At 40.7% G+C, this 22227-nt stretch overlaps 2 protein-coding genes across 18 annotated transcripts in view; both read left to right on the forward strand.

Annotated features, from left to right (window-relative positions):
• Positions 1-530: 530 nt before the first annotated feature.
• Positions 531-15963, forward strand: U2AF1 (U2 small nuclear RNA auxiliary factor 1). Of its 5 annotated transcripts, XM_083611975.1 has the most exons (10): positions 579-689; positions 2458-2545; positions 5013-5043; positions 5610-5676; positions 6411-6477; positions 9130-9179; positions 10535-10633; positions 12126-12259; positions 12869-12961; positions 15691-15963. In XM_083611975.1, the coding sequence occupies exons 6-10, from the start codon at positions 9150-9152 to the stop codon at positions 15842-15844; spliced, it is 510 nt and encodes a 169-aa protein (XP_083468101.1). In that variant the 5' UTR covers positions 579-689; positions 2458-2545; positions 5013-5043; positions 5610-5676; positions 6411-6477; positions 9130-9149; the 3' UTR covers positions 15845-15963. The 5 variants fall into 5 exon arrangements, with proteins under 5 accessions (XP_083468099.1, XP_083468098.1, XP_083468097.1 ...); XM_083611973.1 differs by lacking the exon at positions 6411-6477 and having other exon boundaries at positions 531-689; XM_083611974.1 differs by lacking the exon at positions 5013-5043.
• Positions 15964-18840: 2877 nt separating this feature from the next.
• Positions 18841-22227, forward strand: part of LOC310761777 (cystathionine beta-synthase-like) — a 41509-nt gene continuing 38122 nt past the window's right edge. For 3 of the 13 annotated variants that reach the window (XM_083611935.1, XM_083611926.1, XM_083611924.1), the window contains exon 1: positions 18981-19123. Coding sequence is in view for 2 of the 13 variants with exons in the window: in XM_083611921.1 (XP_083468047.1) it covers positions 18856-19123 (268 nt within the window). In the remaining 11 variants the exon portion in view is untranslated. Of the gene's footprint in view, positions 19124-20910; positions 21142-21708; positions 22033-22227 lie in introns of those variants that run through there. The other 10 variants (XM_083611921.1, XM_083611932.1, XM_083611936.1 and 7 more) reach the window with 8 other exon arrangements.

Raw genomic sequence — 22227 nt, forward strand, 5'->3', positions numbered from 1 at the left:
AGATCACCCCCTCCCTCATGCAGAACCGCATGCTATTAGCTTATTCACCAGCCTGTGTCCACCAAAAAAAAAAAGTCCGCCCCCCCACCGCACTGCGGACCTCAAAATGCAGTTCAGACTAACGAAATTTTAAAGTATCTCTATCGGCACCTTCACACAACACATTCTAGGGCTTTTTCCTGCCCGGCTTTAAATGCAAATACAGACATTTTCTTGGAAGGGGGTATAGTTGCTGCAGCAAGGACCGGAGTCTGATCTGATTCCTTCCCAAATAAACTTTAATTTAATAATGGAACCAAGTATGGAAGAGTGAGTGACAAACCGAGACACGGCAGCTAGGAGCAACTGCCCCTATGGAGAAATCTCCGGGGTGGGCGTATCCCGAATGGCGATGGAAGAAGAACCAAGGGGGGGGGAGGGGGAGAAGCCAAGTCACCCCGCGCTGGCGCATGGCGGAGACAGCTGCACCAGGCGCGTGCGCGAAGCCTTTCCCCGCAGCCCCTGCCTTACGCGCTGATTGGTCGCCGGCGCTTGATTGTTGCAGCGGGTGGCGGGCGGCGAGGCCGTTTCCGGCGCGGGGTTGTGACGTCTTAAGCGGGGTGCCGAGGTGTCCGGCGGGCGGCCGGGCAGGGCAGCTTGTAGGAGATGGCGGAGTATCTGGCCTCCATCTTCGGTACCGAGAAAGACAAGTGAGTGGGTTCTTCCTCCCCCTGGCCTGTCCTCTCTCTCCAAGGGCGGGGTCCGGCCTACGCTTGCGGGGTGGGTGAGGGGGGTGGCGGGGCCTGTGTCAGCGCCCTGGCGGGGGCCATTCCTAACAATGGTTCCCCACGAGGAGCCCTTTTTTTCCTCGCTCTCTCGTGCGCGTGCGCGGTTCTTGGCCGTAGAAGCCTCGAGCGCGCGAAACCTCCTTCAGCTCTTGTTCCGTTGCTTCTGCTGCAAAGTGTCTGCCTCGTGCAAGCCTGAGAGGCGCTCCCTATTGGACCTTAGCGGGCGCGGTACTTCCTTCCCTCACGAGCCGAGGGAGGGAGCGCGCTCGCGCGCCTGCCCGCCCGCCAACAGCCCAGGGGGCGCGCGCGCCCTTCCGGAAAAGAGCTGATGGCGGGCTCACGACTGCGAGGAATCCCCAGATCCGGTTTTTTTTCCCTCTGCTCTCCTCTTGGTTTTCCTCATGAGTTGAATGAGGAAGGGGAAGGGCCGGCGCTGCTAAAATGGTCGGTCTGGCAGCAGGATCGCCGCTGAAGATCTCGTGGGGGAAATCCCCTTGTGTGTCTCCGAGACGTAACGCTTTCTCATCACGCCTAAGGAGTTTTGAAGGGGCGCAGAGTTTGTTCTGTTAGTGCAAGTACAGCCTCAGTAGAAGTGTTCGAGCTGGCTTTCATGATCACACTCAAATCTATCTATCTATCTATCTATCTATCTATCTATTAAAAGGTACATGAGGTAGAAAAATGTACATAATATTTTAGAGGAGGAGGGTTGTGGCCCTTTGAGCTGGGGACATCTGCCTTCCACTCCACTTTTCTGTTCACAGGGAGAGGAGGGAAGCAGGTCTCAGTCTATCTAAGCTGAAGAAACTCCATTGCGCACTACTAAACTTCATGTCCATGCACTGATACTGGGAGGAAGCAGTAAACTTGAATTTCCTAACTGGGCAGAAACAGTAAAAACCAGACCATGCAGCATGTTCTATTTTACTTTCATTGAAAGCCATTTCTGGGGGCAGCTTACTACTATGCTACACAAGTTAGTGCAGCACTGAGCAACTGAATGTCTCCAACTTGCAGACAATGGTGCAGAAGACTCATTATCATATGTATACAAGTGTTGTCACATGCCTGCCAAAACCACACTTTTCAACTTTTCTGTCGTGTGGAAATAAAGCAGCGGATGTCTGCAGTTCACACCTATGATATGAATGTTCCCACCCCATCTACTATCCAACATGCCCTAGTAGTGGACAAATGGAGAGAGGAGAAAGTACCATAGGTTGAGGCAGTGCATCTGCTTGTTTTATAGACGGTCCCAGATTCAATCCCTAGCCTAGCATGTCCAGTTTGGGCTGGGAAAAGACTCCTGTCAGAAACCCTGGAGAGCTACTGAGTGAACACAATGGTGAACTCTAGTAATTGACAAGGATGCACATCTGCCCTCAGACCCCAACTTACAGCTTTCACCATTCTCAGTTTTAGAGAAGGCGATACTGTACTTTAAAACAGCCAATATCAATTGTAGTTGAATCATTGCTAAAATAGATATGAACTAGCACAGGAACGGAGAACACCTCTTCTAGACCTCAGGACTCCACTGGCCATGCCTTGGCTGGCCCTGCTTCACAAATCAAGTGCTTTTGCCTGGCCAGAGTGTATTCTTTTGATTAATAAGCTTAGCTATAACTCCATAACTAGTTTGTATAGAAATGGTTTCAGTTGATACAATTTTTGTGTCTTTTGGTTTCAGAGTCAACTGTTCTTTTTACTTCAAAATCGGAGCATGCCGTCATGGAGACCGGTGTTCTCGGTTGCACAATAAACCAACATTTAGCCAGGTTGGTGTAAATTTTCTTGGTAGAATTCTTACATCCAATGCAGCCATGACTTTCAGAGCTCCAATCTGTGATTGTTAAATCTGAGAAACTATAAAAGTATCATGTATATATTTGTTGATTTGTCCTTGAGTTGCTATTCATTTCTTTTACTCGCCCTTTGAAATATTTTTTAAAAACTTTAATGGTTGCAGAATTTTTTCCCATAATTTTTCCAATATTAGATGTCAGCCAGTGGTAACCTCCTGGGTAATATTTAGCAACTATATAGCTGGTTTTTTATTTAAAAAATGGGCCAAATTCTCTCTTGTAAACCAGGGATAGCCAAAATGGTGTACTCCATGTGTTGTAGTGCAACTGCCATAGTCCCTGAGCACTGGCCACTACTTCCTTGGCAGGAGTAATAGGAGTTGAAGTCTAACAACTTGGAGGACACCATGTTGATTGCCCCTGGTGTAAGTGCATGTTTTCAAATTTAACCAAAATGCCCTGACAAAGCAATTTTGTGAAATAGCAAAAATGCACATATCCTTACATTCTAAGAGATGGTGGCATTTGCAGATGTCTTCTCTACTACTTTATATTTCCAAGTATAGCATGTGTGGAATTCAGAGCAATCCCTATAAAATGAGTGGGGGCTGTGTAACAGTATGAGAGCAGCATAATCAGTTTCAAAACCTTTAAAGTAGTTTGAGAATATAGGCTAGCATAAGGGTTCCCAAACTATTGTTCACAAACCATCAGTGATCCACAAGCTTCATTCAGGTGGTCCATGGTGTGCCCGTAAAAATACAATGAAAAATCATACAGCATCTAGCACAGTGCGTTATAATTGCTACAGTGGGCAGAGAAAACGTTAAGTGGTCCACCAAGACCCTAAGCCATTTTCATGTGGTCTTTGTAACCACTGGGTTAGCCTGTACAGATTAAAGCTGGTTGGGATGATCACATTCAGTTTGGTTGCTACAATTTTGTTTAATTTATTTTTGAACTCTAATTTTATTTTTAAAAATATCCAAGCTCCCTTATATCTTAGCCTGCTCATCTACTTTCAAATAGTTAAGATTGACATAGTCAAAATACAAAACAAATAACTTCACCAACTTCAATACTTAAGCATGAAGTAAAGTAGAAAGAGGCAGTAAGGGAGAATGTGTTCACAGACTGACTGCTTGGGCAACTCTTAAAGCTAAACTCCTATGCAAACTTACTTGGGAATAAACGCTGTTGAACGTAGTAAGACTTTTATGAGAGTACATGTAGACGAGCAGACTGGAATAGTTTGGAACAATAGCTTGTCTTATACTGTGATCCACCTACTATATATGCCATAATATTGTTGTGATCCACCAATTTAACATCATAGTTTGATGCTCCACTGATGCCAAGAATTTGCATGTCCTCTCCTGAATATTTAATTGTAGTAAATCAGGAGTTGAACTGAGCTGTGGTATCTGCATTTATTTGAACTTTGTAATAAGAATGCCAAAGCAGATGATTAAATGTGGCAAGCTTTTGTGGATTGTAGTTTAGGGTGAATTCCAATAGCTTCTGTGAGTGGAATCAACTTAACAACATGATTTTAGCATCCTGCTTTCTGTGCAGCCCTCCTTGTGCCCCCATAATCTGCTCCAAAGTGTTGGTGAGGAGACCTGGAGTGAAGCTGGGGTTATGGGGAAGAAGAGGAAGCAGGGACCCTGTTGTTGTGCACTTGCACAGTGTTGAATTTCAGCTTCAGTCGGGTATTTACATCTGTTGTAATGACTGATAGAACAGTTAAGATATCGTTATTAGGAATCCAGGATTGTTTGGAAGATTTTAACTTGCATCTTCTAGATGTGGAGGGACAATTTCTGTATCTTGCTTTTTCAATAGAATTTTGATCTTTGTCCCTCCATTATGCACACCCCATTTATATATGTGCATTCAAATACTATTTTGCAGTTAGGTCAGCTAATCTGATCTGTGACTTAATTTTAAGAGTCTTCTTTCCTGCTTACTTAAACCAAATAATTTGGCTTAATAAATTAATGTCACAATGTGTTAGGTACTGAACAAACAGTGAATATATATTGTGTTCCTACTGCTACTACTGAAATTGTTTAGTAATTCAATGTGGTTTAAAAGACTACCATGCTAGTTCCTGCCCAGCTTGCACTAAAATAGAGTTGCAGGTGAGAGAAAGTTGCAAGTACTCTCAATTCGAAATAGGCTAAAAACAGTCAACAAATGTAGATGTATTTTGTCTCTACCGTGGCTAGGGACCAGAGGTTAACACTGGCTGGTTTTATAAAAACAAAAAAGCTCTGAAAACAATGTTTTCTTTAAATACAGTTGGTTATATTAAATTTGAATGAAAGCTCATGAAAACTAACATTTTAATTAAGTAACACTGAGCTACTTACACTAATATGGACATTAAAACTCTGAGATATTAGATTACTAACTTAAACATGGTTTGTTTTTTCAGACAACTTGATTTTAAGAAGAACGATACAAATGTAAGGTTTCAAGTCTGCCTGGGCAAATCCTTCAAGTAGAAAGCACAAAGGCTGAAAGGATATTCTTTCTTTAAAGATCTGCAAACTGAACATTTAGAAACTCATATTATTTAAACAGAAGTTCCACCAAGGAAATGCTTGTTTAGAGAAATTGAAGAATCCTGTTCCTTGTGGCAGTGGCCTTTTGTTAGAAAGGCACTGCATATTGGGGGCACCATGTAGCATTTTTTACGACCCTCCGTATTTGATAGGATTAAAATTAGACTAAATTTAGGCCCATGCTAATAAGTTACTAAAATAGTATATTGCTAATTCTCCTTCTGGGAGCTGAGCTGAGGATGCCTCCCTTGATAAGCCAATAGTACAACTTCTTGGTGAAATTAAAACTTGTTTACATAATATGACTGAGTGATATTTCAAAACATGGTGCAAATAAAAAAGAAAATAGTGTACCATTTGAATATAATTTTATATTAAGCTGTTCACAAAAAAGTTGTCTCTTTGCAATTGTCTATTATATGCACAGCAGCCAGTAGAATTCCCCTTTTTATTTTTTTTCCCCGCAGACCATCTTGATTCAAAACATCTATCGTAATCCCCAAAACAGTGCACAGACGGCTGACGGCTCACACTGTAAGTCCCACAGTTGGAGAAATTTTTTTTAAGAATGGTGTTAAAGAGCCCATTCCTAAATATGAGAAAATCATGTTGGCTTCTGAGCTGCTGACATAAAGCTGTTGCAAACAGGACAAGTGACGGAACTCTTACATCAAGCATTTGTCAAATGCCTATGTTATGTGCAAAAAAAAAAAAAATGGTTAAAAATGATTGGGTTTTTTGGTTCAAAACTTCCCGTATGAGCATTAAGACATGTTCATTGTTTATAGTACACCTTAGGCATTTATCAAATGACTTGATATTTTAAAATCTGAAAACATAGGCTTTTTTGCCATATACGGTAAGTGATACTTGGGGATTTTTGGTTCACCTTAACATTCTTAGGCAATAGAGATTTCATAACAGCCTTATTATTGTGTGTTACAGTGGGATCTAGTTCCTGACAATTTTCAACCTTTCCATATGTTAAGGCTATTTATTGCTTCAGGTTCAAGATTTATGATAATAAAATGCCATTAGATGCATTTTAAATAAATGCAGTAATAAGTGTTGTGAGATCTCTATTTTTTTCCTCAATACTAGGGTGGTTCAGAAGGGTCACAAGTCAAATGGCGCATATTTCCCTCGGGAGAAAATAACATTCTCTCTTTCAGCACTGAGACTCAACTAAAAGTGATCACCACAAGGAAACCAGTTTCTTGTTAAAACTTATTTTCCATAATATAAAGTTGTTGCGTTTTGTATTTCAGACCATTGCCCTCTTGAACATTTACCGTAACCCTCAAAACTCTTCCCAGTCTGCTGACGGTTTGCGCTGTAAGTTCATACAAGTTCCTTCACTGGTTCCCTGGGCTTGATTGTCAGAGCTCAGTGTCAACTGAAGCTGGTCTACCATTTTTAGTTTAATGGAGCAAACTGATCACATTTTATTAAATGTGCCTGAAATTTTTGGTCCTTCACATATCCCATGCCCAACCCACCCCCCAAAAAACTTGTTTCCTCTGAAACTTTGGCTACCTGCCTATTTTATGAATTTTTTAAAGGGACACATTTTAAAGTTTTCTTGAGCAATGGCGCACTCTACTCCATCCTTGCCATTGGCCTCCATCATTTTAATGTGTCCTTGCTTATATTTAATGTCACATATTACTGTTATCCAAAGGCTAGGTCAACAGCTTATTAACTTAACTCAAGCACTTATCCATCTGTTTACAGATGTTAAAATCACTTTAATTTGATCTCTCTGCATAGGTACGGTTAAAATTCCTTCCTTGCTTTAAAATCTGAAATTATGAACTGATATTCATTTATGGGAAAGTGTGGAGATTGTCTTGAACTAATTCTTAACACTTGTGTAGTTATAAACTGTGAAAATATTTGCCTACTGTACATCAGTAGAAGTAAATGATTTAAATGGGTAAATAATTGAGCTAATCTGTCATTTGCTCCTGAAGCAGTTAAACAATGCAATAGTTAAATGACTTATCGTTAAGCACAGTCTGGTATTTACAACACTATTTCTACTAGCACTGCTAAATGATATTCAGTGTTACGTTCGTATCTGGGCATGTGCTAAAATTTCCACCAATCTGGTATAAGTAATTCATGCTGTAGCTGCATGGTTTGCTGTGGAGCTCTTTTTATTTGTCCGGAATTTACTGGCTGAACAAACATAGCAGCAAGTCTCTTTAAAATGATAGTTCAAATGTAATGTTTAAAATTTGGTCTCAGTTGAGTAATGCTGCTTGAGAAATCAACAGCCTTTTGCTGTTTTAGGAATTGCATGGTTTGTTATAGTTACCTAGCAAATATTTACATTGTTTAACTATTCTGCTTTCCATATATGTCATATAGTATTATCAGTTGTGTCTAGTAGATGGTGTACTTGTTCAACCTAGTAAAACACCATCACTTAATTTGGTTTGTTTTAGTTTATGTCTTACAGGAAAATGGTTTTACCAAGTTTAAAAAAATCACATATGGCAACAATTGATATGTGTTGAAAAACCAAAGTAGATTTTTTAAAATCTTGTTAATTACTATTTCTATTTCTGCTGACAACTGAGAAAACAGTTAGCTATTAAGCTATCTTGATATTTTGGTTTGGGACAATTTAATCCATTTTTATCAAGCTCATAGTGTATTTTAAATGGGATTCGACATCTGTCAGTCAACATTTAGTTCCTAATTCAATAGTGTCCCTTTAAACTAAATGTAGAGTTGTAAGTGTGGTCATAGTTTAATTGAAAATAGATCCAAGAGTGGATCTCAGCTACTTTTTCTATTCATTAAAGGTGGTGGGAAACCAAATTTTGAAAATACCATAGAATTTTCCCATCCTTAAGTATTTTAGATTTATATATGAGAGGGTAAGATGCTTTCTAGAACTGCAGACCACTCAGGGTCAGATATAAAGTTTTAAATTGTGCTTAATGTATGCTAAAATGCTATAGCCGTCAGTTTTTGCCATACATACTGGTTTGAAATTCATATTTATTTATTTAAAACCTCCCCTGTTTATGAACAGGTGGCCTAGATGCCTGCAAATGCATACTTAAGGGCATGGAAATAATATAGCATGACTTACTTTAAATATTCTGAAAAATGTGAAGACTGAATTAGCTTTTGGAGCAAAATTGGGTTCCTTTCCCCTGTCAGTAAGCCTAGTTTTGCTAATTTGAAGGAAGTAGAAACATGTTAACTTAATATTGCGTTCAGTAAAGCATATGAATTGTGAACAGCTGTAATTAGCAAACTAATTATAGTGTACGTGGTCAGACTCTAAGGGATGCTGCTCTGCTGTCGTAAGGTATTCAGCAACAGAAGTGGGGGACATTTTTAGTAGTTTCTTTTACCCACTAAAATCCCTACCCCCCAAAAAACCCTGCACCAGAGGATTGGGGAACCCTCAAGCACATTTGGAGGGAGAAAGAAACATTTGGAGCTTGAGAAAGAAGGATTTGCTGAAAATTTCCTTCTTCCCTGTTCAGAGATGCCTGCTGTCAGTAGAGCAGCACCTGTTGGATTCCACTGTTTGCTTTTAGAATAATTTTAAAATTAAATTCCCTTATACAGTATTTTATTTCTCCCCTTATTTGAATCCTAGTACATTCTTCAAAGGCTGTTCATGAAAATCTGGTGCATTAAAATTAAGATAGTTGGAGCTGGGGGCGGTTGCATTCTGTATCAGATCAGTTTCCTTAGATTTAAACCATTCTCCATGGAAGTGTGTTATCTATCAGGTTACTGATTAAAACTATTAAGAGATTGTTGTGATTGTTTTTTCTTTAGGGGCTTGGCAGAACTGTTTATGGTCTACTCCTAATGGTTAGCTACATATTACGTATTTTTTACTCCAGTAGACGGCTTCTACTTACTTTTCTACTTACATAAAATATTTTTAATGTGCTCAGAGTCCTTTGCCTTGTTTGAGATTAGATTCTAATTAATATGGCTTGGTATTTGCAGGTGCTGTGAGCGATGTTGAAATGCAGGAACATTATGATGAATTCTTTGAGGTATGTTACACTGAGTAGTGCTTTGAAAATTTTATATAAATGAGAACATCAAGCACAGTTAACATTATAAGCTTTGAAGTTTATCTTAGAGCAAAAGATGAACAAAATTATGCCAGATACTCTTCATCAGCAGGAGGGGAGTATTTGAAATTCTTTGTTCCTTAGATTCATCTTAGTAAAGTTTATCTGGCCTAAGTAATAATTCCCTGTAACAAACAATAGATTATGGGGAAACGTAATGAGCAATATCCAGCTAGTGTCCCTGAGGGCATTTCTCAAGCCTGTAGGCCCCACCAGACCACTTTGGACAAACCACACACCAAGATAGTTTGACATCAGGCATCAAAAAGTTCAACCTGTGGTTGCAAAGGAAGAATTGGGAAACTACTTAAACCAGATGTTTTCAACCTTTTTGAGTCCATGGGTCCCTTGAGCAACTTTCTTCTTTTTGTGGAACCCCTGTGGGGCTCAGGAGCCCAGTTATGTCACCCCTTGCCTGCAGAGCCAGCAGCCTCTCACCCTTTTTTGAACACCCTCCCTTCTGGAGTGTTTCCTTAGTCTCCTCTCTCCTTTCTTTGGGAGTCGTCCAGGTGGCTGCAGCTCCCGCCCCTGTTCTCTGAGCTGCCCCACCCACCCCACGCCAAAGAGAGTTGCCTCCTCACATTGCCCCACAGGGGCCTGGGCAGAGGATGCCCCCAGCCTTAATGGCCCGGCGGAGACTGGCCAAAGGTGAACATGCACCTTACCTTGGGAGGCTGCAGTGGCAGCAGCAGAGTTCCCCACCCCTGAGCAAAGTCAGGGTAGGCCCATTGAAAGAAATGGGCTTAAACTACTTAATTTTAATTCATTGACTCTGCTCTGAGTGTTAACGACACAGGATATTGCCCATTTTATTTTTCAGTCTTCAGTTATTTTAGTTTCATATGTGTAGTTTAATTTTGAATTCTTATTTGTTAAAAGCTATTTATGTCCTGCCTTTCTGGATACAAATGTTTCCAAAGTGGCTTACAAGTAACATCAAGATGCAGTCTTTGAAGCCATCATAAACAATATCAATATATAAACATATCAACATATAAAATTGTCACGATTTCCCATACAGGGCAGTTGGTGGTAGATGGGGAAGAGAGCAGTTAGGTCAAACAGGCTCTCAGGTCTGCACCTTCCTGCTTTCTTCTGAAATCCTTCTCAACAAGACATCTAGTGGTAGATGGCCCTGTGGGGGGAATAGGGATAGAGCCATTGCCAAACCCTATGTAGCCAAGAAAAACAGATTAAATGCCAAGTTGGTGATGTATAGGCTTGCTAATCCATCTAGTTTAGATCAAATTAACACTCATTTTTTCTTCATTTAGGAGGTCTTTACAGAGATGGAAGAAAAATATGGTGAAGTAGAAGAGATGAATGTCTGTGATAATCTTGGAGATCATCTGGTTGGAAATGTATATGTAAAGGTAAGATATAAAAAGTCCACAACTGCTGATCAAAATCTTTAAATGTCTTGCTTTGTATATTTGAAAAGTAACTAGCAGTCTTGAATAGTTAGGCTATGTGTATAGCATAAATATTAATGAATACTTTCAAATGAAACCTATTAAGCCCAGCAAGAAATGTAAATAAAGAAATGTGGTGAATGAACTAAAATGCTGTCTCCCTTATCTGACTGACTGCTTTGTTTCTATTTCCCCCCAATATCACACTCACCATGTCTGTAGACACTTAATCATCTTAATCGTAGAGTTCTACAACAGAGCAACAAATGTTTAGAATGACTTTTCAGATTGGGATTCATATATGGAACTTTTGTACATGCACTCTCCCCTTCACCGCATTTTAACATTACAAAGTAATTGGTTCTTGTATTTTAACTATCCCTGATTCAGGTCCAGCCTGGGGCATTTCCTTTTTTTTATTCTCAAAAGTATACACTTAACACCAGGCATTGGTCAGCACTATAGCTACGTAAAGTGGTTGTTAAATTGTGTAATTCTGTCTAGGATTTTCCAACAAGGAGAATGTAGTTTACTAAAATTATTATTATGACATAGGAAACTATTAGGCAAATCTAAGGAACATCTAAGAAAAAAACTAGAAAAAGCAAAATAAAAATAGCCACTGAAGTGCAGTTGGATAGTGAACTAATCCTGCTAAAAATGACCTAAGTATTGCTGGAGTATATCTTGGAACGGTAGCTCCCACATCCACTTGAATAAGCAGGGCTTATTCAAATCTTTTCAATTGACACTGGTGAAAACATTTCTCAATTCATTCTTTCCTCGGACAGGCAAAACTAGACACAAATGTGTGCCCCTCTATTTATAAATATGCTGCTACTGAAACCAAATTTTTTGCTTCCATATTCCCTTCCCATACCAATACATTTGGGTCCAAGATACTTTGGTTATTGTCAGAATACAGTACAGTGAGACTGTTTAACTGTATTGTTATTGTCAGTCAACCAAGGTCAACATAGAATACAGTATCTAACTTTACTACAAGCAACTGCTACATTTCTATAATGGGCAGACTACATTCAGCTTCCTTCATATGTACATATATTGGTTCTTTTTTTTCCTTTTAGGAAATTTAACAATGAGGATTTTTTAAAAAGGATTATCAATAAAAATGTAAACATGACAAAAAATGAATGGTGTATGAAGAATAATGATACCTTTCAAGGACACATTAAGGATATAATTTTGATTCTAATAAAAATCAAAATTTCACGTTCTGAAAGAATTCTGCCCTTATGCGTTGATATGCTATTGACATGCTGCTTGTGTCCCTGTCCCCCGAAACATGCTTCCTTACTATTTCGCTAACACTACGTAAATGAAGCTTTTGTGCTTTCCTAATTTTCATGTTGGCACTGAGAATCATGTCAGTTCCTAGTAATATGTAAAAGTGGAGAGTTCATTTTTGTAAACATAACCTCCTTTTTTCCAGTTTCGACGTGAAGAAGATGCAGAAAAGGCAGTGATTGACCTGAACAACCGCTGGTTTAATGGGCAGCCGATACATGCAGAGCTCTCCCCTGTGACAGATTTCAGAGAAGCTTGCTGCCGCCAGTATGAAATGGGGTGAGTAAACTGTTTTCTGCTGTCTCCATTTTTGAGGTGATTTTGAAATGCTTTTTTGTTTTAAAAAATCATGAGTGACAGGACACTGCTCCATGGTTTTGAATCCTGATTTGCCCTCTGTGAATGGACATATTCCCTACATTCACAGAGGGACCTGGGATCCAGTAGAACAGGCTTCCTCAAACTGCCCGCCAGATTTATTTATTTTTTGCCTTCAACTCCCATGATCCCTAGCTAGCAGGACCAGTGGTCAGGGATGATGGGAACTGTAGTCTCGAAACATCTGGAGGGCTGAGTTTGAGGAAGCCTGCAGTACAGACTCCTGCTGTACTACAGGACAGGAAGAGCATTTTTTTTAAATTCCCCAGCCCCCTGCAATGCCTCTCCATTGCTATCAAGGTTCCCCAGCTCAACAAAGCAGATTTTAAAGGGGATGCATGAGGATTAGGAGATCAGCAAGAAATGCTGCCCTCTTCTGGCAGGAGCATCTTGTTAGTGGAACACCACTCATAGAACAGTCCCGCCAGCAGAAACTTTGTTAGAATCTAAGCCAATAGCATTTCTTTAATCATCATCAAAATCTTGCGTTGTTGTTTTTTCCCCCTCAAGGGAGTGTACACGAGGAGGTTTCTGTAACTTTATGCATTTGAAACCCATTTCTCGAGAATTGCGACGTGAGCTGTATGGCCGCCGCCGCAAGAAGTAAGTGTTTATTGTTCTTTTATGTAAAAAAAAACTTCAATTTTTAAAAATGTGTGTTTTTCTAAAATGGGAGAACTTGTAGGTAAGCTAGGTGGTGCAATACTACCAAATTTGTCGCAGCTTATGAAGACGAAGACTGATGCACATACCAGCATGTACCAGCAATTCATGGTTTTCATGTTGCTTCCCATCCCATTTCAGTTGAATGCAAGTAACTTTAGCAAACTGAAAACTGAATGCAGTGGCTGACAAGCTGAGCTATTAAATGTTGGAGCAATAAACGTGCACTTGTTAAATTGCTGATACTGTGCTTTTTCATAAGAATTGTACCTTAGGACTGATAATGATGGGCAATAGTGCCCTATTTCATGCAGAGTACATAAATGTTGCAATAAAGAGTCTCTTACTGTGTATGGGTAATAGCATGAATTGCTGTTGTTAAACCCCACCTTTTCCCCTGACAGGGACTCAGTGGTGGCTTACGGATAAAAATAAGAGCAGCTAAAACCATAGGGGGAAATAATTTTTAAAAACAATTAAACATTGATAGAAATAATATATAATCTATTACAGCCATACAAATATATTTATTTAATACTGATGTGCAGATTAGCAAGGCTGGAGCAGAATTGAGCACAGGTGATTGGTTTTGCAATACAGCTCTAGCAAAAAGATTGCATTGGGTTGTAAAGGTGTGAGTTCAAGACTAAAATAAGACAGACTGGTGAAAATGTTGATTTATCAGGACTTCATGCAACTTTAACCACAGGTTGAAGCAGTTCATTCATCAATTTAATTAGGGTGTTCCTGTTCTCCCATTAACGCTTCTAAATATATTTGCAGGAGTCTGGTATGAAGTTGTTTTCTCTTATTTGAGTTGTAAATATGGTATGCATCTGTAGCTTACAAATGCTAGCTCTCATAATTCTAGCTGAGGTGGCCTTTTCCCTCCTCAAACGACCACAGGGCTAAGGAACATCTTGAGCTAGTGTTGTAACTTGTGTTGACCAGTTTGTTACATAATTCTAATCAGTGCTTATTGTTTAAATATTTCTATGTAAGCAGCTTTGTGAAGTTTGCCTAGAAAAGTGATACATAAAGTATCTTTCAATATTTATTTATTATTTAAGTTTCATTTGAAATCAGTGCATCATTCTGAAAAAAATATCTCAGTGAACTTTTTAATCTCTTATTTTCTATCGCCACCTACCGCTGTTTAAAACAAAAAAGCAATCACAAGTGATATCCAAGTATGACTCATTGAAATCAATGGCCTTAAGTTGTTGTTGTTGTTGCTATTTATTAAATTTCTATGCCCCCTAAGTTACTTAGTCCATTGAGGAACATCCAGTGTCACACCAGCAGATGCAACATGAGTCCTGTTCCTCCCTTCCTGCTGCAGGTCCCATGGGGGAGGGGAGGAAAAACAAGTCTCATTTGTGCAAGCGGAAGTGTTGCACAAGCGTGACTCCACAACTGGAAATCAGCCATTGATGTCAGTGGGTCTGCTTAGAGTTTGACTGATGTTGGATATCACCTGTTTTGTCAGCGAAAAGTTAGTCAGTCCCCCAAAGAAATTCCAGGGATTTCTCTGGAATGTGTTCGCACATCTTCCCCATAATGCAAGAGGAAGCTCTATCTGCTTTTCCCAAGTTTAGCTGTATCCACAGCTCTACAAATACTACCTTTGGGGGATCAGATCTGTTATATAATTATGCCAGAACATGCTGGTTTAAAACCTGAATGGGTCATGGTAGTAGTACATAATTGGGAACTACTTGTTTGTCACCTGCTACCTGTGCTTGGTAAAATGCTCCTCTCTAAAGGATAATTCATAATTGAATTTAGGATGTAGTTGCATAAGTTTTGAAATGTTAGAAAAGGACGTTGCAGAATATTGCAGCACACAAATTCTGTATTTTCCTTGCGTCTGGTTACCCTCTATGTGGACCACTTCCACGAGCTGATAAATACATAGTAGTCTTTATATACAGCATAGCATATGCACAGGCTCTTAGATGTGAATCCAATTCTAGCACACATCATATTGGGACAAATGTTGTTGGGTCTAGCACTGCTGCCTCTGATGTAGCTCAGCTGGATGATGGCAGGGCCTGGGGGAAGGTAGGAGCCAGGAATGGAAACCAGCAAGGTCTGTGTTGGCACAGCCATCTTAATTATGCTTGCCCTACAATTAATTGTTGTATGCTGGGGGCCAGGGCAGTAACAATCGTGTTTGATATTGTACTTGTAACCTGCCCTAGGGACTAAGAAAAGAAGTCTAATAAAGAATAAGAATTAGGAAGTGGCAAGAAGGGGGCCACCGAGGACAGTTTGCTTATTTACATGTTGTTTTCCCAAAGGGTGAAGACATTTACTAAATACTGAAATACTCTTTGACCTGTTAAAATTGCCTAATGTGTGTGTTCTGTTGTTGCCCTATTCTAATGCAGCTATATTTGGCTGCAAACAAGACTCTACACCCTTCACCTCCATCCATTTGGAAGAGGGCAATTACTTACCAGGACCAAAGCTCTGGTCTCCTAGGTTACTAACAAAAAGTATGGGCAGCACAGTTTTAGTATTCAAAAAAGCAGACTCTTGCGTAAAAACCTTGAACAAGGTTTTTTTTTTTTAAAGGTTTGTATTTGAGCAGTTGTTGCTTACATAGTCTTGATGCAAGGACAAATGTGAGAAAGTTTTTCACTGTGCTCATTTTTTTCTACCAGGCATAGATCCAGGTCAAGGTCCCGTGAACGTCGCTCTAGATCCAGAGATCGTGGTCGCGGAGGTGGAGGAGGTGGTGGTGGCGGCGGCGGCGGTGGTGGCCGAGAGCGTGATAGAAGGCGGTCAAGAGATCGTGAAAGATCTGGACGATTCTGAGCCATGCCATTTCTACCTTATCTGTTAGAAAGTGTTGTAGTTGATTGACCAAACAAGTTCATAATGAAAACTTTTTTTAAAAGATGGGCTTCTGAATAAAAATTTGTAGTGATACAGTTTTCTTTGCGTAACTGATTTCTTATGGAAAAAAATATTTCTTTGACCTTGATGAATGATTTGGGTGGGGTGGGGATTGCTATGTACTGCAGAAGAGCTGGTTTTTACATTTGGATATGCATTAAATTGTTCATGTATATAATACAAAATATTATATACATTAAATTGTGCATAAGCAGTTACTCATTTAAGTTTCCCTCTTTTGTTATGCTTTCTGCTTATTTAGGTTAGCGTAGGCACCTCTAAATGAAAGCTGTGAAGGAGCATTTCTTTACTCGGACAAGATGCTTAGTTATATAAATCTGTATGTTTCTTTGTTACTAAGAAATCTGTTCTCTGTGAATGTGGCATTTACAATAAATCCAGTTTTTGAACTAAAAAATTAAAGCCTATTCTCTAAGCACTCCTGAGTAGTTGCAACTCCAGGTTGTGCCAAAATTCAGAGTTTATTTCCATATGGAAGCCTATTTTAGTTAAAGTGCCATATGAAAGCTGAACTTGGGGGTTCTTTATTATAACAGGCTTTTTGTCCAGCCTCAGGAAGAAGTCAGTGAGAGTTGCCAGTTCACCTAAAACAAATGCCACCTTTAGTCGTATTTATTTTATGAAATTGCATACTCCCCTTAAATTAATTTGTATGCTTCCCCTCAGTCAATTGCTTCCTAAGATCATGAACAATAATATGATGGTTCCAGGACCCAGCATAGATGTCTGAAAAACAAGTCATGCCAGACCAATCTCCTTTCTTTTGATAGAGTTACAAGCTTGGTGGACCAGGGGAATGCTGTGGATGTAGTGTATCTCGATTTCAATAAGTCTTCTGACAAAGTTGATGTGGGCTGGATGAGGCAACTGTTAGGTGGATTTGTAGCTGGCTGGCCAAACCCAGAGGGCTCACTAATGGTTTCTCATCAGCCTGAAAAAATGACATGTGGGGTGCCCATAGGGTTCTGTTCTGGGTCTGTTGTTGCTCAACATCTTGAGGGGATGCTCATCAAATTTGCAGATAACACCAAACTGGGAGGGGTAACTAATGCTACAGAAGACAGAATCTGATTCAAGATGGCCTTAACAGATTGAATTTAAATAGGGGAAAATGTAAAGTTATACACTTAGGCAGGAAGAAATATAGGATAGGGGTGGGGCACAAATATAAGGGGGGGGGGTGCCTGGATTGCAGGTCAAAAAAATAAAATGGCCCTCAGATGCTATCCGGACTAACCCCCCACAACATAAACCAGTCAACTGCTTGAATGCTGTACTCTTGAAACTTTGTCTTGCTTTTTAAACACTTCTTTAAAGCAAATCATGGTGCTCAGTGTGGTTTGTCCATTGACTTGAGTGCATTACTATTGCAACTCAATAAGAAAATGCATCTTCACGCTGGGTGCAGATGGAAATCTTCACCAGGGTATCCATTTCACAATGTATGAAATGTCCCTCGATCCTGCAAGGGCACGTTTCATGGGAAGAGGCGACGCCAACGGACGGGGCTCGCAGCAAGAAACGAGCCTACGATGATGAGTCAGCAGCGGCAACGCTCGCGATGGATCGGAGAGATGAGAAGCAGGGCCCTTTGCATCCCTGCTAAAGGAGCAGCTCTGCCAAACTCTTCCTGTCTATGAACTCTTTTCATGCCAGTTGGTCATCATAAAAAAATACTACAGTATTTAACGTTAAGAGCAAATGTCTGAGTTTGCTTCCCACTCTTTCCTCACCATCACGTTTTGCTTCTGTGTCGTGTCTTTCAGGTTATATAGGCCTGCAGGCTGGTACTAATTTGGTTGTATATAAGCCATCTGAGAGGTTTTTTTGACTGAAGAGTGGGGTTGTTGTTGTTTAGTCGTGTCCGACTCTTCATGACCCCATGGACCAGAGCACGCCAGGCACTTCTGTCCTCCACTGATCAAACTCATGCTGGTAGCTTCAAGAACACCATCCAACCATCTCATCCTCTGTCGTCCCCTTCTCCTTGTGCCCTCCATCTTTCCCAACATCAGGGTCTTTTCCAGGGAGTCTTCTCTTCTCATGAGGTGGCCAAAGTATTGGAGCCTCAGCTTCACGATCTGTCCTTCCAGTGAGCACTCAGGGCTGATTTCCTTCAGAATGGAGAGGTTTGTTCTTCTTGCAGTCCATGGGACTCTCAAGAGTCTCATGTGGGGTACAAATGCTCTAAATAAACAGCAATAAGTAATAGCTGCTCTTTGTATATCGAAGATACCAATTTTTAAACCATATAATCCTGCCACATGTTAGCATCTCTGCTGAATGTTAGCAGTGTGGTGGTGCAGTAATAAAACTGGTAGCACATTTGCAAAGCTAAGCAGGGTTCAATATGGTATTAAACTGGATGGGGGGGACACGTGTTGAGATTCCTATTGGACTAATGACCTGTAGGGTCCTTGAGGAGGAGCAATGAATATATGTGAACTGTCCAAGTCAAGGTGCTTAGTACTCAAGGCTGGGCAGGTTATTTCAGTAGCTGAGGCAAAAAAACTCACAAGTGCGTCTCCCTGTCAGTAAAAATACAATAAATTAAATAACAAGGTGATTGTTCATGATACCCAGAATTAGCTCCTTAAGGCAGTTCTTTTGCCAGTTGGAAGATGCCTGAGGCACATATCTAAAATCAATGGCAAATAAGATTCAGAGCTAATTTTAAAAAACAAAACACCTAAACAGATAAAGGGTAGGTTCACATTAGCAGCTTAAAACACAAGCCATATTTACATAGCATCTTATTATGAGCAGCTGTGTCTAAGGAGAGAGAGAGAGAGAGAGAGAGAGAGAGAGTGCCAAGGCATCAAAATTAACCCGAAAGCGAGTCTTCAAGCAAAAGAACTGCCGCCCTACAACCTAGCTGAGTTCCCTGTGTCGTAATATTTCCCTTTGCCATGCAGCTCGGAGAAACCATCTGCGCAGGCTGCAGGACTGACACGCCGCCTTCTCATTGGCGGGGTGTGTCCCCCCTACGCCCCCGTCCTAGCCAATCACCGCCCGCGCTCTTTCCAAAAGCGAATGTGGGCTGGGAAAGGCTGCTTGCACACGCCGAGCAACCCTCTGCGCGGCTGGATCGGGCGCTGCTTCTCTGCTCTGCTTGCGGAGAGCGTTTCCCATCCACGCAGCTAGCCTGCTGCCCTTTCCTTCCTTTCAGGCACCCAGGTGAGTCTTGGTTTTATCCTCTCCCCGCGATTAGTAAGGAGTGGGATGCGCATCTGATCTAGGGCAATAAGTGGGCGAGGAAAGGACGAGGTGCAGGCAGCGCTAATTCTGACCGCCCCAATCGCTAGAGGACTTCTTTGTTAAGGGTGTGTTTGCGTTGGGCACTTTTTCTCCCCCCCTCTCCGTCCCGGAGGCTTGGGGCAGCGCCTGTTTCTTCTCATTCACCTTCCGGTTGCATCATCTAGTTCTCAACAGGTGAACTGGAAGCAGCGCCAAACGGCAGATGATGGGTTTTAATTTATTCTTGCTTGCTTTAGTGAAGGTTGCTTCTGAACGAACTTTATTTCTTTAATTTTTCTTGGTTGGGGGCCAGCCTTACCTTGCTATCTCTCCAGAAAACAGCAAAACCCCATTAGGCAATGGAGGGAAAATGCTTACTAGGACAGAGGCAATAATCGTTGTTGTTGTTGTTGTTGTTTAGTCGTGTCTGACTCTTTGTGACCCCCTGGACCAGAGCACGCCAGGCACTCCTGTCTTCCACTGCCTCCCGCAGATTGGTCAAACTCATGCTGGTAGCTTCCAGAACACTGTCCAACCATCTCGTCCTCTGTTGTCCCCTTCTCCTAGTGCCCTCCATCTTTCCCAACATATACTTCTCATGAAATCCTCTACCTAGGCTGTGTACATAACCATACATTGAAAGTACGCATACACAGTCATGGGAACTGTAGTTTACCCTTCAAAGAGCTACAGTTTCCAATATTCTTTTTTTGGGGGGGGTGATTTAATGTATAGCGTGTACACACATGGGTATAGCAATGATTTTTGTTGGGGGAGGGGCAGGCATTTTGTTAGGGGAGGCAGAATCTCAGCTAGCTATGTATTTTTATTGATTTTTATTGATTTAGTTAGTGGGGGAGTTGTCCCTCCCTGCCTCCTTTTGGCTAAGCCCATGTGTACACAACCTGTTTCAGTTATTAAAGCAAAATCTGTCTGTTTCAGTTATTAAAGCAAAAACAAACCACAAAAAATTGGGCAAGGTCTATTATAGTTTCTGGGCTTGATTGATCATGGTGTGGGATGGGCCTTTCGTCTGCTCCAGCAGGCCTCTTTTTATGTATTCTAGAAATAGATTTCTTAGGGTGGTACTGACAGTGTGACGCTAAGTAATTTTGCTCTGAAATGAGCTGCACTAAATTCTGTTGGGCTTACTCCCAGGTAGGTGAACGTAAAATGTTGCTAGAGCCGTTTGCACTCCCTACCAGGTGCAGATGTTATGAGTTTTAAAATGCAGTTGCAGCATTCATATTGCAGGCCTCCTTAAGCAAAACCCAATTCCAGCCTTATAAGTGAAAATGTGATTAATCTGAAATGCATCATTTAGATGAAGAACATTAACGCTGGATAGAGAATGAGTGTAGTTCTCAATTCAGTTCTACATTCTGGCCACTATGTAGGAAATGAAAAGCTGAACTTAACTCAAAAGTGTATGACTCATTTGAGCCTACATCTTGCCGAAATGCATGGACATTAGAAACAGGATCTGCCTTGGTTGGGCATCTTGTGCAAACTCAAGTTACAAATGCCTTTTGCAGATACGATGGTTGGAGAGCTTTTCTGAAAGAGTTCAGAGGTCAAAAGATACTGGATATGGTTCCAGTCTGGCAAAATTCCAGAAATTTCTGTGGTTTCCTTTTTCTTAAAGGGATCCGTTCCTACAGTGTTTTTTTCCATTATGCCTGCAAATTCATGGTATGAGACTGAATGCTTTACCTTTTGTTGCAGGTATACCCTTTTTGCCCTGGTGAAGCAGTGATCTTAGATACTGCACGTACTTCCCAGGATCTTTTTGTTGAAAATGGGCAGGCATATTTAGAAGCAATTTACAAGAAAAGGTACAAGTTGTTCCTCAGGGTCCTTTCCAACTATACAATTCTATGATTCTATGAAGATAAAACAACAGATGTCCCTGAGGCTTGAAATTCTGTGACTGATTTACAGAGCATTTGTACTTGGCAGTAAGTCCCACTATGTTCTATAGGGGTTGTACCCATATAAGTGTGCCTTAAAAATCATCTGTGTGCAGTTACTGTAAGTGTGGGTAAGCAAATAGTTATGTGGAAGGGAAAACATTTTTAAAGTTCCGCACTGCTTTAGAAGTAAAACAGTGAACAGTGCTTTTCCTATACAGTGGTGCCTCGCAAGACGAAATTAATTCGTTCTGTGAGTTTCTTCGTCTTGCAGATTTTTCGTCTTGCGAAGCACAGATGCACCCTGGTATTAACGGTTTTAAGAAAACGGAAACAAACTCGCAAGACGTTTCGTCTTGCGAAGCAAGCCCATAGGGAAAATCGTCTTGCGAAGCAACTCAAAAAACGAAAAACCCTTTCGTCTTGCGCGTTTTTCGTCTTGCGAGGCATTCGTCTTGCGAGGTACCACTGTACCTGGTTTATTCTTCTGAAGTCTTATTCGGTTAAAAAGAGGCATTATCTGAGATAGTGTTTACTTTTGCTAATTGTTAAGTTGTTGACGTAATATAGGCAGATTGTATATAACTCTCACATGGATCTTTGAAGATGCAGTTGGGTGAGCATGTGCCTCAGGGAATGACAAAATGAGCGTTCTTGACACACCCTCCTCAACTGCATCATTGCAAATGTCCTAAAGACTGAAACTGAAGCTTTGTTCACACCTTCATAATTTCACATTCGTTGAATATATGGAGGGGAAGTGGGATCATTATGCTTGCTAGCTTTGCCTCTGGCTGTGCTGAAGGTAAGAATGTGCTCTGAGTGCATGCAACTGGAGGTTCTTCATTCTTAGTTGCAACTCCTGATCTTCAATTCAGATCCTACATTCAGATCCTACACTGTATCAAGTGTATCAAATGTATCAAGGCTGGGGATAAAGTAAGCAGAAACCATCCTGGTCCCTCTTGTGCATTCAGTGAATGTGTAAATATAAAATGAGGACAGGGCTCGTGCACTTTGGGGATAGTCAATTGACAAAATAGGTGCAGAATATAATAAAAAATTGTTATGAATACAGATGGGATAGAAATGACTGGAATATTAGTTTGAACATGCTTGTGAATTCTCAATTTT

This window comes from Podarcis filfolensis (genome assembly GCF_964270895.1).
Source record: "Podarcis filfolensis genome assembly, chromosome: 4".
In the NCBI taxonomy this organism is placed as follows: Eukaryota; Metazoa; Chordata; class Lepidosauria; order Squamata; family Lacertidae; genus Podarcis; species Podarcis filfolensis.